General features: G+C 37.0%; 1 protein-coding gene across 1 annotated transcript in view; it reads right to left on the bottom strand.

The window, feature by feature from the left end:
- Positions 1 to 14,409, bottom strand: part of FCHO2 (FCH and mu domain containing endocytic adaptor 2) — a 112,475-nt gene that overhangs the window by 8,931 nt on the left and 89,135 nt on the right. The window contains exons 20-22 of the mRNA XM_068535493.1: positions 14,059 to 14,170; positions 10,388 to 10,543; positions 9,728 to 9,860 (exon numbers count right to left, since the gene is read on the bottom strand). Of these exons, the coding sequence (XP_068391594.1) occupies positions 9,728 to 9,860; positions 10,388 to 10,543; positions 14,059 to 14,170 (401 nt within the window). The remainder of the gene's footprint in view (positions 1 to 9,727; positions 9,861 to 10,387; positions 10,544 to 14,058; positions 14,171 to 14,409) is intronic.

The following is a 14,409-nucleotide window of genomic DNA, read 5'->3' as shown; positions in this document are numbered from 1 at the left end:
TCCATTTTTAGTTTTTTAAGGAACCTTAAAAGGAACCTCCTTTAGTTTTTTAAGGAACCTCCATAGTGGCTGTATCAGTTTACATTCCCACCAACAGTGCAAGAGGGTTCCCTTTTCTCCACACCCTCTCCAGCATTGGTTGTTTGTAGATTTTCTGATGATGGCCATGCTAACTGGTGTGAGGTGATACCTCATTGTAGTTTTGATTTGCATTTCTCCAATAATTAGTGATGTTGAGTAGCTTTTCATGTGTTTCTTGGCCATCTGTATGTCTTCTTTGGAGAAATGTCTATTTAGGTCTTCTGCCCATTTTCGGATTGTGTTGTTTGTCTTTTTAATATTGAGCTGCATGAGCTGTTTATTTATTTTGGAGATTAATCCTTTGTCCGTTGATTCGCTTGCACATATTCTCTCCCATTTTGAGGGTTGTCTTTTCGTCTTGTTTATGGTTTCCTTTGCTGTGCAAAAGCTTTTAAGTTTCATTGGGTCCCATTTGTTTATTTTTGTTTTTATTTCCATTACTCTAGGGGGTGGATCAAAAAAGATCTTGCTGTGATTTATGTCAGAGAGTGTTCTTCCTACGTTTTCCTCTAAGAGTTTTATAGTGTCCGGTCTTACATTTAGGTCTCAAATCCATTCTGAGTTTATTTTTGTGTATGGTGTTAGTCTTACTCCCCACTGTTAACATCATGGTACATGTACTTCCAAACTTTCTAGGGCTGCAAACATAGATCTGTCTCATTCTTTTAAATGGCCACAGTAATTAATTTAATCAATCTCTTCCTCTGTGGATGTGTACTTAGGTGGTTTCCAAGCAATGCTGCAGTGAATATCCTTTCTACCTTCCCCCCACCACCCCCACCCTTCAATTTGTGTGATTTCCAAAGAACAGATTTCTGGAACTGGAATTGTTGAGTTAAAGGTTACATATATACTCAATGACCTAACAGAGTTACCTTCTAAGAGGTTCTATTAATTTGTACTCCTATCAACAAGTGGTCACACCTCTCCGAATAGAGCAGTCTTTTTCATTTTTGTCAATCTAATGAGGACTAAAACTGGTATCTCATTGTTGTCTGAACATTCATTGTTCTGATTACTACTGACATGGAGCATCTTTCCGTAAGTTAGCTGAGTTATTCATCTTTTATTTCTAATTTATAAGGGCTCTTTGGAGTAAACCTTTTGGTCTATCTTACAATATTACACATGCTTTTCCCTCAGATTAAATACTGATTCTGTTTAAGGGTTTGTGTGTTTTAACCAAGCATCTTATAAACACACATATTTCTTTCTTTCTGTCTCAAGTATCTCATTCTCTTATTGCATGACTTCTGGGTTTTGTATTGTATTCAGAAAGGTCTTCCAGACTTCAAGATTAAAATATGTAATAAACATTTATAACACATACACAACACACATGCATACATACCCAGATATACATATATTCATCCATGCTTTATTTTCATATCTTTATGGCTTCATTTATTATTATTAAACCTTTGACACATGCAGATTTTATTTTGGTTAAAGGTATGAGCTAGGGATTCAGCTGAATTTTTTTCCCCAAATCTCCAGCCTGCTGCCCCAGTATCATTTACTGAAAAATTAATCATTTCCACATTGTCTTGAAATGCTACTTTGTCATAGAAAGAATTTTCCGTTTATTCTTAGATCTATTTCTGGATATTCTAATCTGTTTCATTCATCTGGCCATCTATTGTTGTGCCAGTTCCAAACTATTTTAAATACTGTTGGCTTACAAAGTTTTCCCATTGAAACTAAAACATTACTCCACATTACTGTTTAAAACTTTTCTTAACTTAATTTTCCGGGCTTTATTCCTCTGAGAACTTGAAAATACCGTCAAGTCTCCAGACACAAATATATAAACACCTCCACTGAGTTTCTGATCAGGATCACATTAAATTTATAAGCTAATTTAGAAACAGCTAAGCTTTCTACAATATGAGTCTTCCTTTAAATAAAGTATACCATTCTAACTATATTCAAGGCAGCAGAGACGGTGTTTCTTCATTAGTTTAAAAAATTTTTTTGTGTGTTCACTGTAGCTACAGGAAAGGATGCTGTAACAGATCTTTAAAAAAAAAGTTTTTTTAATTGAAGTATAATTGACATGTAACATTATATTAGTTTCAGGTGTGCAGTGTAGTAATTTGATATTTATATACATTGTGAAATGATCACCACAGCAAGTCCAGTTACCCTCTGTCACCGTACATACAAAGTATTTTTTTCCTGTGGTGAGAACTTTTAAAATATACTCTTAGCAACTTTGAAATATGCAATACAGTATTATTAACCTTGGACACCACGCTGTACATTACATCCCCATCACTTATTTATTTTATAACCAGAAGTCTGTAACTTTTGACCCCCTTCAGCCATTTCACCCACCCCTAACCCCCTGCGCCTCTAGCAACCACCAATCTGTTCTCTGGATCTATGAACTTGGTCTGGTTTGTTTGTTTTTTAGATTCCACACATAAGTGGGATCAAACCATCTCTGTCTTCCCTTTCTGACTCATTTCACTTAGCATAATGCCCTCAAGGTCCATCCATGTGGTTGCAAACGGCAAGCTTTCATTCTTTTTTAATGGCTGAATAGTATTCCATTGTGTATATACAGCAAATCTTCTTTATCCATTCATTTATTGATGAACACTTGGGTTTTTCCATATCTTGGCTACTGTAAATAACACTGCAATGAACATTGGGGTCCAAAAATCTTTTCAAATTAGTATTTTCATTTTCCTCAGATAAATACCCAGAAGTGGAATTGCTGGATCATATTGTAGTTCTATTTTTAATTTTTTGAGGAACCTCCAAACTGTCTTCCATAGTGGCTACATCAATTTACATTCCCACCAACAGTGCACAAAGGCTCCCTTTTCTCTACATCCTTGTCTTTTTGATGACAGCCATTTTCACAGGTGTGAGATGACAGCTTATTGTGGTTTTGATTTGCACTTCCTGATCATCAGTGATGCTGAGCAACTTTTCACGTATCTTTTGGCCATCTGTATGTCTTCTTTGGAAAAATGTCTATTCAGATCCTCTGTCCACTTTTAAAATCAGATTGTTTGTTTTGCTATTGAGTTGTATGTTCTTTATATACTTTGGATATTAACCCCTTATCAGATATATTGTTTGCAAATAATCTTCTCCCGTTCAGTACATTGCCTTTCCGTTTTGTTGATGATGTTCTTCGCTGTGCAGCTTTTTAGTTTAGTGTAGTCCTGCTTGTTTAATTTTGCTTTTGTTGCCTTTGCTTCTGAAGTCAAATCCAGAAAATGATCACCAAGGCTGATGTTAAGAAGCTTACCACCTATGTTTTCTTCTATGAGTTTCAGGGTTTCAGGTCTTGCATTCAAGCCTTTAACCCACTTTGAGTCAATTTTTGTGTATGGTATAAGACAGTAGTCTAGTTTCATTCTTTTGCATGTGGCTAATTTAGTTTTCCCAATACTATTTTTTTTTTTTAACATCTTCCCAATACTATTTATTGAAGAGACTGTCCTTTCCCCAATGTTTATTTATTCTTGGCTCCTTTTGTCATAAATTAATTGAGCATGTATGTGTGGGTTCATTTCTGAACTCTCTATTCTGTTCCATTGAGCTATGTGTCTATTTTTTTGCCAATACCATGTTTTGATTACTATACCTATGTCATATGGTTTGAAATCAGGGAGCGTGATGCCTCTAGCTTTTTGTTCTTTCTCAAGATTGCTTTGGCTATTTCGGGTCCTTCGTGATTCCATACAAATTTTAGGATAGTTTATTCTATTTCTGTGAAAAATTGCCAGTGGAATTTTAACAGTTATTGCATTAAACCTGTGATTGCTTTGGGTAGTATGGATATCTTAACAATTTTAATTCTATCGATGAGCATGGAGTATCTTTTCATTAAGTTTTGTCTTTAATTTCTTTCATCACTGTCTTATAGTTTTCAGTGTACAGGTCTTTCACCTCTGTGGTTGAATTTATTCCTAAGTATTTTATTCTTTTTGATGCAATTGTAAATGGGATTATTTTCTTAATTTCCTCTGCTAGTTCATTATTAGTGTATAGAAACACAACAGATTTTTATATATTTTGAGGTTTGCAAAATTACTGAATTCATTTATTATTCAGTTTATTCATTTATTATTCAGTATTCTAAGTTTTTTTTTCTTACGGAGTCTAAAGGTTTTCTACATATAATATGTCAGCTGCAAAGAGTGACAATTTTACTTCTTCCTTTCTAATTTGGATGCCTTTTCTTTTTCTTGCCTAATTTATCTGGCTAGAACTTTAATACTATGTTGAATAAAAGTGGTGAGAGTAGGCATCCTTGTCTTGTTCCTGATCTTAGAAGAAAAGCTTTCAGATTTTCACCACTGAGCATATTAGCTATAGGCTTGTCATATATGGCATTTATTATGTTGAGGTATGTTCCCTCTATACCCACTGTGTTGGGAGTTTTTATCATAAATGGATGTTACATTTTGTCAAATGCTTTTTCTGTAATCCACTGAGATGATCATGATTTTCATGTTCATTTGTTAATGCGGTGTATCACGTTGCTTGACTTCTAGATGTCAAACCATCCTTGCATCCCTGGAATAAATCCCACTTGATCATGGTGTATGACCCTTTTAATGTATTGTTGCAGTTGGTTCGCTAATATTTTGTTGAGGATTTCTGCATCTATGTTCATCAGGGATATCAGCCCATAATTTCTTCTTGTAGTGTCCTTGTCTGGTTTTGGTATCAGGGTAATGCTGGCCTCATAAAATGAGTTTGGAAGTGTTCCCTCCTTTTCTATTTTTTGGGAAGAGTTTGAGAAGAATTGCTGTAATTCTTTTAATGTCTGGTAGACTTTGGTAGTGAAACCGTTTGATCCCGGACTTTTGTTTGTTGGAAGGTTTCTGATTATGGATTCATATCTCCTTTCTAGTAATCTATTCATATTTTCTACTTCTTCATGATTCAGTGTTGGAAAGCTGGCTGTATGTCCCTAGAAATGTATACATTTCTTGTAGGTTGCTGGCAATGCGTTGGCATATAATTGTTCATGGTAGTATCTTATGAGTCTCTGTATTTCAGTGGTATTAGTTGTAACAGCTCCTCCTTCATTTCTGATTTGAGCCCTCCTTTTTTCTTGGTGAGTCTAGATAAAGGTCTGTCAATTTTGTTTATCTTTTCAAAGAACCAGCTCTTAGTTTCATTGATCTTTTTAGTCCCTAATTATTTCTGCTCTGATCTTTGTTATTACCTTCCTTCAACTAACTTTGGGCTCCGTTTGCTCTTCTTTTTCTAGTTACTTGAGGTGTAAAGTTAAGTTGTTTGAGATTATTCTTGTTTCTTGAGGTAGGCACGTATCACTATGAACTTCCCTCTTAGAAACTCTTCTGCTGCATCCCATGAATTTTTGGTATGTTGTATTTCCATTTTCATTTGTTTCAAAGTGTTTTTTGATTTCTCCTTTGATTTCTTCATTGACCCGTTGGTTACTCAGTAGCATATTATTTAATCTATCCATATTTGTGATTTTTCCAGTCTTCTTCTTGTAACTGATTTCTAGTTTCATACCACTGTGGTCCTAAAAGAGATGCTTGATTTGACTCCAATGTTAAATTTATTATGACTTGTTTTTTCACCTAATATACGGTCCTGGAGAATGTTCCATATGCAGTTGAGAAGAATGTGCACTCTGCTGCTTTTGGATGGAATGTTTTCTGTATATCTGTTAAGTCCATCTGGTCTAACATGTCACGTAAGGCTGATGTTTCCTTATTGATTTCTGTCGGGATAACTTATCTATTAATAAAGGTGGGTATTAAAGTCCCCTACTATTACTGTATTGCTGTCTATTTCTCCCTTTAGGTCTGTTAATATTTGCTCTATATATTTAGGTGCTCCTATGTTGGGTGCATAATTATTAACAAATGTTAAACATCTTCTTGTTGGATTGACACCTTTATCAATTTGTAATGCCCTTCTTTGTCTCTTATTACAGTCTCTGTTTTAGTCTATGTTTTTCTGATATAAGTATAGCTACCCAAGCTTTCTTTTGGTTTCTGTTTGCATGGAACATCTTTTTCCATCCCTTCAACTTTCATTCTGTGTGTGTCCTTACATCTGAAGGAAGCATCTTATCGGCAGCATATAAATAGGTCTTATTTTTTTAATCCATTCAGCCACTCTATGTCTTTTGATTGGAGAATTTAGTCCATTTACAATTAAAATAATTATTGACAGGTATGTATTCACTGCATATTGTTAATTATTTTCTGGCTGTTCTGTTCTCTTACTCTCTTTCTTTGTGGTTTGATGACTTTCTTTAGTGGAATGGTTAATTTCTTTCTCATTATCTTTTGTGTATCTTCTATAGGTTCTTGCTTGCTTGTTACCATGAGGCTTACATATAACAACCTACATAACAGTCCATTTTAAGCTGCAAACAACTTAAGTTTGAATGCATTCTAAAGGTCTACAGTTTTACCCCCCTCTATTTTCTGTTTTTGATGTCACATTTTACATCTTTTTATCTTGTGTATCCCTTCACCAATTATTGGAGTTATTTTTACTATTTTTGTCTTTTATCCTTTTACTATTTTCACTCTATGTGATTAATCCACTACCTCTACTATATATTTACCTTTACCAGTAAGATTTATACTTTCATACTTTTGTTACTAATTAGCGCCCTTTTCAGCAAAGAAGTCCCTTTAACATTTCTTGTAAGGCTGGTTTATTGGTGATGAACTCCTTTAGGTTTTGCTTGCCTGGGAAACTCCTTATCTTTCCTCCAATTCTGAGCAATAACTCTGCCAGGTAGAGTATCCTTGGTTAGAAGTTTACTTTGAATATATCCCTTCTGGCTTGCAAAGTTTCTGCTGAAAAGTCTGCTGATGGTCTTATGAGAGCTCCCTTGGTTTTTCTCTTGCTGCTTTTAATATTCTTTTTTCAAACTTTTGACATTTTAATTATAATGTGTCTTGGTGTGGGTCTCTCTGGGCTTCCTGGATCTGAATGTCTGTTTCCTTTCCCAGGTTAGGAAAGTTCTCAGCCATTTATTTCTTCAAGTAAGTTTTCAGTCCCTTTATCTCTATTCTCCTTCTGGGACCGTTATAATGTATATGTTAGTTTGCTTGATGTTGTCCCATAAGTCCTGTAAGCTATCTCCACTTTTTAAAATTCTTTTTTCTTTTTGCTGTTCTGATTAGGTGAGTTCCAATGCCCTGTCTTTGAGTTCACTGATCCTTTCTTTGCTTCATCTAGTCTGCTGTTGAACCCCTCCAGTATATATTTCAGATCAGTTATTGTATTCTTCAGCCCAGTGACTTCTATTTGTTACTTTCTTATGTTTTCTATTTCTTTGTTGAAGTTCTCACTGTGTTTATCCATTCTTCTCCCAAGTGAGGTGAGCATTTTATGACCATTACTTACAACTCTTTATAAGGTAAATTACTTATCTCTGTTTCGTTAAGGTGTTTTTCTAAGGTTTTATCTTGTTCTTTCTTTTAGAATACATTCCTGTTTCCTCATTTTACTTGATTTTCTGTGCTTCTTTGTATTAGATGAGATAGCCACCCCTTCCAGTCTTGAAAGAGTAACCTTGTGTAGGAGATGAACCTTATTGTTCAACCTCACCTTAGCTCTTGGTTGCCTCTCAAACCTCTGTGATTGTCCAAGCAGCCTATTTTATATTTAATAGCTCCTAATTGTCAAGGGTGTGCCAAGACCTGTCAGTGTTTCAAAGCAGGAAATCTGCCAGCACATAGATTCAGACTGACTAGGAAGCTAGATGCTCAGGCAGCAGCTTTTAAAGTATGCAAATACATATAGTCCTGTGGGACTGAATACAAATGTAAGCCCTGCTGGCCACCAGATCAGGTGATCTGGAGGTGTCCCCTGGGTGACAGTCATAAAAATCAGGGCTCTAGACGAGTCTATAAGTTCCGTTCTGGGAGATACTGGTGAGCTGTAGCAAGGCAGAGGGAAAGTGAATTGACTGCATTCCTCCAGCCTATGCTCCCTAAGAACGTATCTGTAGACCCCTAGATGTGTGTCAGACCTGAAGCCTGCCCCTTAGGCTGCTGCTCCAGGCCAAGCAAATGGGTCTCTTTCACAGAAACACTACGGCTGTTTTTCAGTCTGCTTTCTGTGCATCGCCCTGGGGGCAGTAGCCTGCCAAACCTGTCTCACTGATTGTTATTGTCCTGTGCGACCCAGAAATGCAAGCTCCCCTGGCCTCCAGAGCCAGGAGATCAAGGGTGTCCCCTGGGCTGCAGCTGCAAAAACTGGGGCACCAGACATCTATAGAAACTCCCCTCTTGAAGATACTGGTGTCACAGAAGACAGTGCAAAGATGACACCCACTGAGGAAGGAGGAAAGAGGTCTTGAAAAAAAGCCAGCTTTAGCATGAGAGAGGGAGAGCCCACTGGTTGGAGTGTAAAGATGGCACCCACCAAGAGAAAAAGTCTATAGTACAAAAATAAAAAAATAAAAAATAAAGTGGTGCCTGTTGGCTTTAGCAAAGTAGACGGAGTAAGTAAAAGAGGTGCCCTCCAGCACCTCATTCCCTGGAGAGTATCTCAACATGCCCTGGCCCCTCAAGCCGATGCTTTAAGATCAGCAAATGAATCTCTTTCACATATAGTCTGTGCGCTTCTCAAATGGCCGCTTGCATGCTGGGCCCTAGGGTGCTTGAGTCTGCATGCAAGCTCTTTAAAGCCATTTCTCAGACCCCTACAGCCCTTTGGTTCCTGTGAATACGAGCTCCACTGGTTTTCAAAGCCAGATGTTTTAGGGACTCGTCTATCAAGTGCAGGTCTCAAAAGCTGGGCTGTCTATGTGGGTTACAAACTCTTTGTTCCTCAGGGAGAAGCTCCAGATTTGTGAGTTCCATCCAGATGGTGGGTTGCCATGATGGGGTTGAGGCTTACAGTGAGACTGTGTCTCAGCCTCTCCTACTCGCCTCAGTGTGGCCCTTTTCTCATTTGCTGATGTGAAGGAGCTGTTTAGCTATCTTTCAGAGGGAACTGTTCCACATGTAGCTGTATATACACCATGTTGGTGTATCCATGGGAGAAGGTGAGTTCAGGATCTTCCTATACCATCTTGGACTACCTCTCCAGCTCTAATTAGTTTTTTTTATTGTGAATATCTTTCTCCATTAGTTTTCCTAACTAGTTGTTTTGAAAGCCATTAATTTTTGTATTAGTTTTTTAAATGACCACTTTGCTAAATTCTCCTGCAATCAGTTTTTCGGTTGATTCTCTTGAGTTTTCCAGAAATATATCACCTGTAATTAATACTATTTTTATATCTTCCTTTCCAATATTTATCACCACTTATTTTATTCTAACTATACTAACACATCCAGAAAACTCTTATACACTAACAGGAATAATGGGTGTCTTTGCCATTCCTGACTTTCAATGCTTTAGGTATTTCATTATTAAGACTGATATGCTGGTCTTTTCAGGTAAAGGACATTCATATATTTATATTTACTCAGTATTTTAATTGGTAATAGATGGTGAATTTGATCAAATTGGCCAAAATCTCCATAGGCTTATTAACAGACTTTTTGATTTTGAAACATCCTTGCATTGCTCGAATGAACTTCATTTGGCCATGACATATTATTCATTTAATGATATGCAAGATTCTGTTTAATATTTTAATTAAGGATTTTTATAATATGACACTCACCTGATACTTTAATACATCTACATTATAATAAGAAGCAGCTGGATTTTGCTCTGATAGCTTCTTGAGGTAGATAGTAAGAGCTTGCATGTTCATCCAAAAATCTTTTGTGTTAGAATCACATTGTGATGGATCACTGTATGTATAAGAAATATTTTCATTATTATTTCATATTTATTTATTCATCTTTATCATCTGCCTCTCTCTAGTAATTTGGTGACCTGGCAAAGACTAGTAGAAATGAACCAAAAGATGGGATGAGGGAAAACTAAACTTAGGGGATAAAGAATGGAACATAGCAGAAAGTTGCCTAAAAGATGAGAAGATGTACAGTAGAGAAGGATCTAACAATGACTACTACCACCACCAGCACAAACAAAACAAAGACAGCAGAATCCTATTTAATCATAATAAATAATTTTGATATTGTCTTCAAATTGAATTCCTGTTGCTTTGAAGAAGAAAGAAAATATTTCTTAAAAAGAAATTTCACCTTCAAAACAAAAGTACACAAACCTGGGGATGTCCCTGGTGGTCCAGTGGTTAAGACTCTGAACTTCCACCACAGGGGGCACAGGTTCGATCCCTAGTCAGGGAACTACGATTCCACATTGCCACACAGTGTGGCCAAAAAATTTAAAAAAAACTGAGAAGTACACAAACCTGAACACAAGTTGTGCATTTGGAAGAATTTGTTCTAGTCTGTTGATATTTTTCACCCTGAAGCAGAGCACAGCTGGGGATGGATTACTAGTGAAGACTTTAATAACTCCGCTTGGAAATGATATTGTCATGTCACCAGTGATCTTCACAATACACCTGAAAGTAGGCATTTTGAAAAATTTAAATAGTTTAAATAAGGCATTTTAACCTCCATTTAAAGCATATTTAGTTTTAAAAGGGCTTTATTTATATATATAACCTTTTATCATAATTACCATGAATTATTTTTTCAATTATAAAAAGTGATTCTATGTGAAATGATATATTCATCTAACACCAGTTTTTCCTAGAATTAAATTCCAAACACAAATGGAAGCACACTGATAATACTCCTTTCACTTGTTTGCCAAAACCATCCCTGGCTGTCTCACAAGGACATTGTTTCCCTGGTAACACTATCCCCAGCTGTAGCTATTTTTCCTCCAAACCCCACAAAGCACTGGGCCTGACGGTGGCAGTGGTAGATGTCCTCCTCGCTTCTCATTGCCTCTTACAACTCTATATTCCTTCTTCCTTCTGAAAAACGACCAGTTTCATTTGAAACTCACACCATCAGATTATACTACTCGCTATCCCAACCCTCCAAGTCATCTTCAACATTCCCTTTCATTTTCTGAAAATTATAGCTCCTGGCCCACTGTCAGTCTGTCTCTGCACAACTACTCCTATCATAAATTTTTAGTGATTCCAATATCCACACAGATAATCCTTTCAACACCTTGGTTACCTAGTTCTTCAGCCCCTTACCTTCAATGATCCTGCCTTCCAGCCTACCTCGGCCATACTTCAGCCCCTCCATCATCTCAGTCTGATTCCCCACTCATCGGATAGTCTCTTCCTACTTCTCCAACTCATTCTGTCTAGTACTGCATCTCCAATCTCATCAAAAACCTCCATAATCCATTGTTCCTACCACCTTTTTCATTAATTTTCATTCTTCCTTCATATCCTCATTTCCCCCTATCTTGGGACTTCATGGTCCATCAATATACATACTCCTTTGCATAAACCCTCCCCTTGGTTCTCTCTCATTTGACCATGCTTGTTTGGCAAAACACAGTCTTAGCTAAATCCAGCTCCTCACCTACACCTATATGGCCAAACATGACTAGAGAAAAACGTATAATGATATAGCCAAAACTCTCACTTGGGTCCCCTTAGTATAACCTGGAAATTCTACTACATTCCCTAGCTCTTTTCATACCTTCTCCTTTCTCCTCTAACTCTAACCTGCAAAATTCCCTCCCCCACCTGCAGTCAACGACTTTCCTTTAAATTTTACGGATGAAATAAAATCAGAAAAGAACTTCCTCATACTCTCACTACTAAAATCCTAATCTCCCTGACTCTAAAGGCATGCATACCTTCTGCGTTCCCTCCTGTTTCAACAGATAATCAGCCTATGCACCTAAGGTTAACTGTACTGAAGCACATCTCCTCTTACATACTGAAGGACTTCACTCATGCAATTGACCCCTTTCCTGCGGATTCAATTTTTTCCATAAATATTGGATTTTTCCCATTAGCATACTGAAATGTATATCATCTTTAAAAAACCCAAAAACTAAAATTAATAAAGGCCTCCTCTGATTCTCCCATCTCTCTCCTGCTACCACCCTGTTTCTCTGCTTCTACTTAGAGCAAAATATCCTAAAAGAATTGCCTAACATTTGCTCTCTCCAAATACAGTTGTCTGTATTTGCATCAGCTCCTGCTCCTGAGCTCCCTCGAAGCAGTCTACTAGAGCTGCTCTTGTGAAGTTCATTAATGACCTTCATGTTGTTAATGATCAATTTTTCTTGACCTGACGATAGCATCAGTTACAGCTTCACACCTTCTTTCACGAAAGGGTTTATTCACTTAGTTTCTGGGACTCTGCTCTACTGGTTCTCTTCTCACCAATCTTGTTGCTTGCTGTCCCAAACTCCATTGCTAGATGATTCTCATCCTCCTGTTTTTAAACACTGAAGGGGGCCAGGACTTAAGTTCTCATCAGATCTCTTCTCTACACCCTAATGCCCCAGGCTTTAAGTATCATGTACAAATTAATGACTACCAAATATTTTAGCCTGGACCTATCTCTGAACTCCAGAATCATGTATTCAACTATCATCAACTCAACATCCCCACTAAATTGTCTTAATAAGTACTTCAAATTTAACAGTCTACTCCCTCAACAAATCTTGACAACTCTGTTTTCAAAATACATTCAGAATCTCATTACTACTCACAATCTCTTCTGCTAATACCCTTATACAAGTCACCATCATCTCTCACCTGGACTTCAGTGGTTAACCCTTTCTCTCTGCATCTACTCTGGCTTCTTCTAAGTTTATTCTCCATATAGCAGGCAGAGTGCTACTTCAAAAACATAAGTAACCTCATCACTCCTCTACTCAAAAGCCTCTACTTGCTTCCCACCTCACCCATAATAAATCCCAAACTCCTTATCATGGTCTACAATGCCCAGCCTGATCTGTTCCCTCTGTGGACTTATCTTTGACTACTTTCTTCCTTGTTTACTCCTACTCAGTGACATGGTTCTCTTTGCTGTTTCTTGACTATGCCAAGCATACTTCTACCTCAGTCCCTTACACTTACTGGAATGCTCTTCACTCACCTATCTGCATGGCTTGCTCCTCCCTCAATGTCTTTCAAAAACAACCTCAAAAAGGTTTTCACTGATCATTCTATCTAAAATAGGTAGCCCTCTGTTGTAACTGTCTATCCCCTTACCCTGGTTTATTTTTCTTCATAGCATATATCAATACCTCTCCTTTTCCTAAGTAACATTATTCACTCATCAAATATTTGAGTGCTTACTATGTGTAAGACTCTGTTGTATGTGCTGAAGGTACTTTAGTGAACAAAAGTTCTTCTCTACAGAGCTTGCATTATCTCAAGTGAAAACTAAGAAACTTTCACAACAATGCAAGCTAATAACAGTCTTACACATATTAAGGACTCAAACAGTTAATGAATGAATAATGTTATACATGAAAAATAAGGGTGGGGTGGTGGTGGTGGGATGAATTGGGAGATTGGGATTGACATGTATACACTAATATGTATAAGATAGATAACTAATAAGAACCTGCTGTATGAAAAAATAAAATAAAATTCAAAAAAAAAAAAGAAAGAAAAATAAGGGTGGTCATTCACCCAAAGATCATTTTCTTAATAGAAGGAGGTTAAACCAATCCTTCAAGAGTCTCCTGTAATAGACGTGCACTCTAGGTCTCTCTTGCAAACATCACACTTTCACCAAAGATATACATTAGGCCAAGATTCAGAGTTCTATCCCCATCTACGTCAGCTGCCACAATCCTGTTCTACGGACATGTCAAACAACAGATGTGTCATATTGGTCATAAAGCCTGGGCAAAAACGTACATAAACTTAGAAAAAAGCCATCACTACTGACTATAGTGACTTCTTAAATTTGAAAGACAATCTCTAAATGACTATAATTGACAGCAAAAAGCAGGTAAACAAGTAACAGAAAACTCTAACTAATAGAGAATCAAAATATAACTCTTAAAATTTACCACCAAGCCCCCTGCCCCTGAAACACACACACACACGTATACACGTATCTTTTAAAAACTAACTTGGTGGGATCTGCCCCTTTAAAGTAGGCATTAACAGATTCTGTAAGGGCGACTGCCACAGGTAAGGTGTCCTGATTTCCAAGGCTGACAGGACTGGGACCTCGTGACACACCTAGAATAAACACAATTCATTTGTTAAATCCTGTAGAAAGATATTTATTAAATACCAAGACAGAGTAGAGTCAAAATATTAGCTTGTCACAAGTGACTCTGTTACTGGTTTCAAAGATGCCCCAAGTATAAATCTGGTTAAAAAATGGAGCATAAAACAAGTTGGACAAATAAAAAAAAAATCAGGAAAATATGTCACAGTGACTTCAATTTTAAATAGAATGACAAAGAAGGGTTGGG

Source organism: Eschrichtius robustus, chromosome 2 (assembly GCF_028021215.1).
Source record: "Eschrichtius robustus isolate mEscRob2 chromosome 2, mEscRob2.pri, whole genome shotgun sequence".
In the NCBI taxonomy this organism is placed as follows: Eukaryota; Metazoa; Chordata; class Mammalia; order Artiodactyla; family Eschrichtiidae; genus Eschrichtius; species Eschrichtius robustus.
The sequence above is the reverse complement of the archived record's forward strand: the minus strand, read 5'-3'. Positions and strand labels throughout refer to the sequence as shown.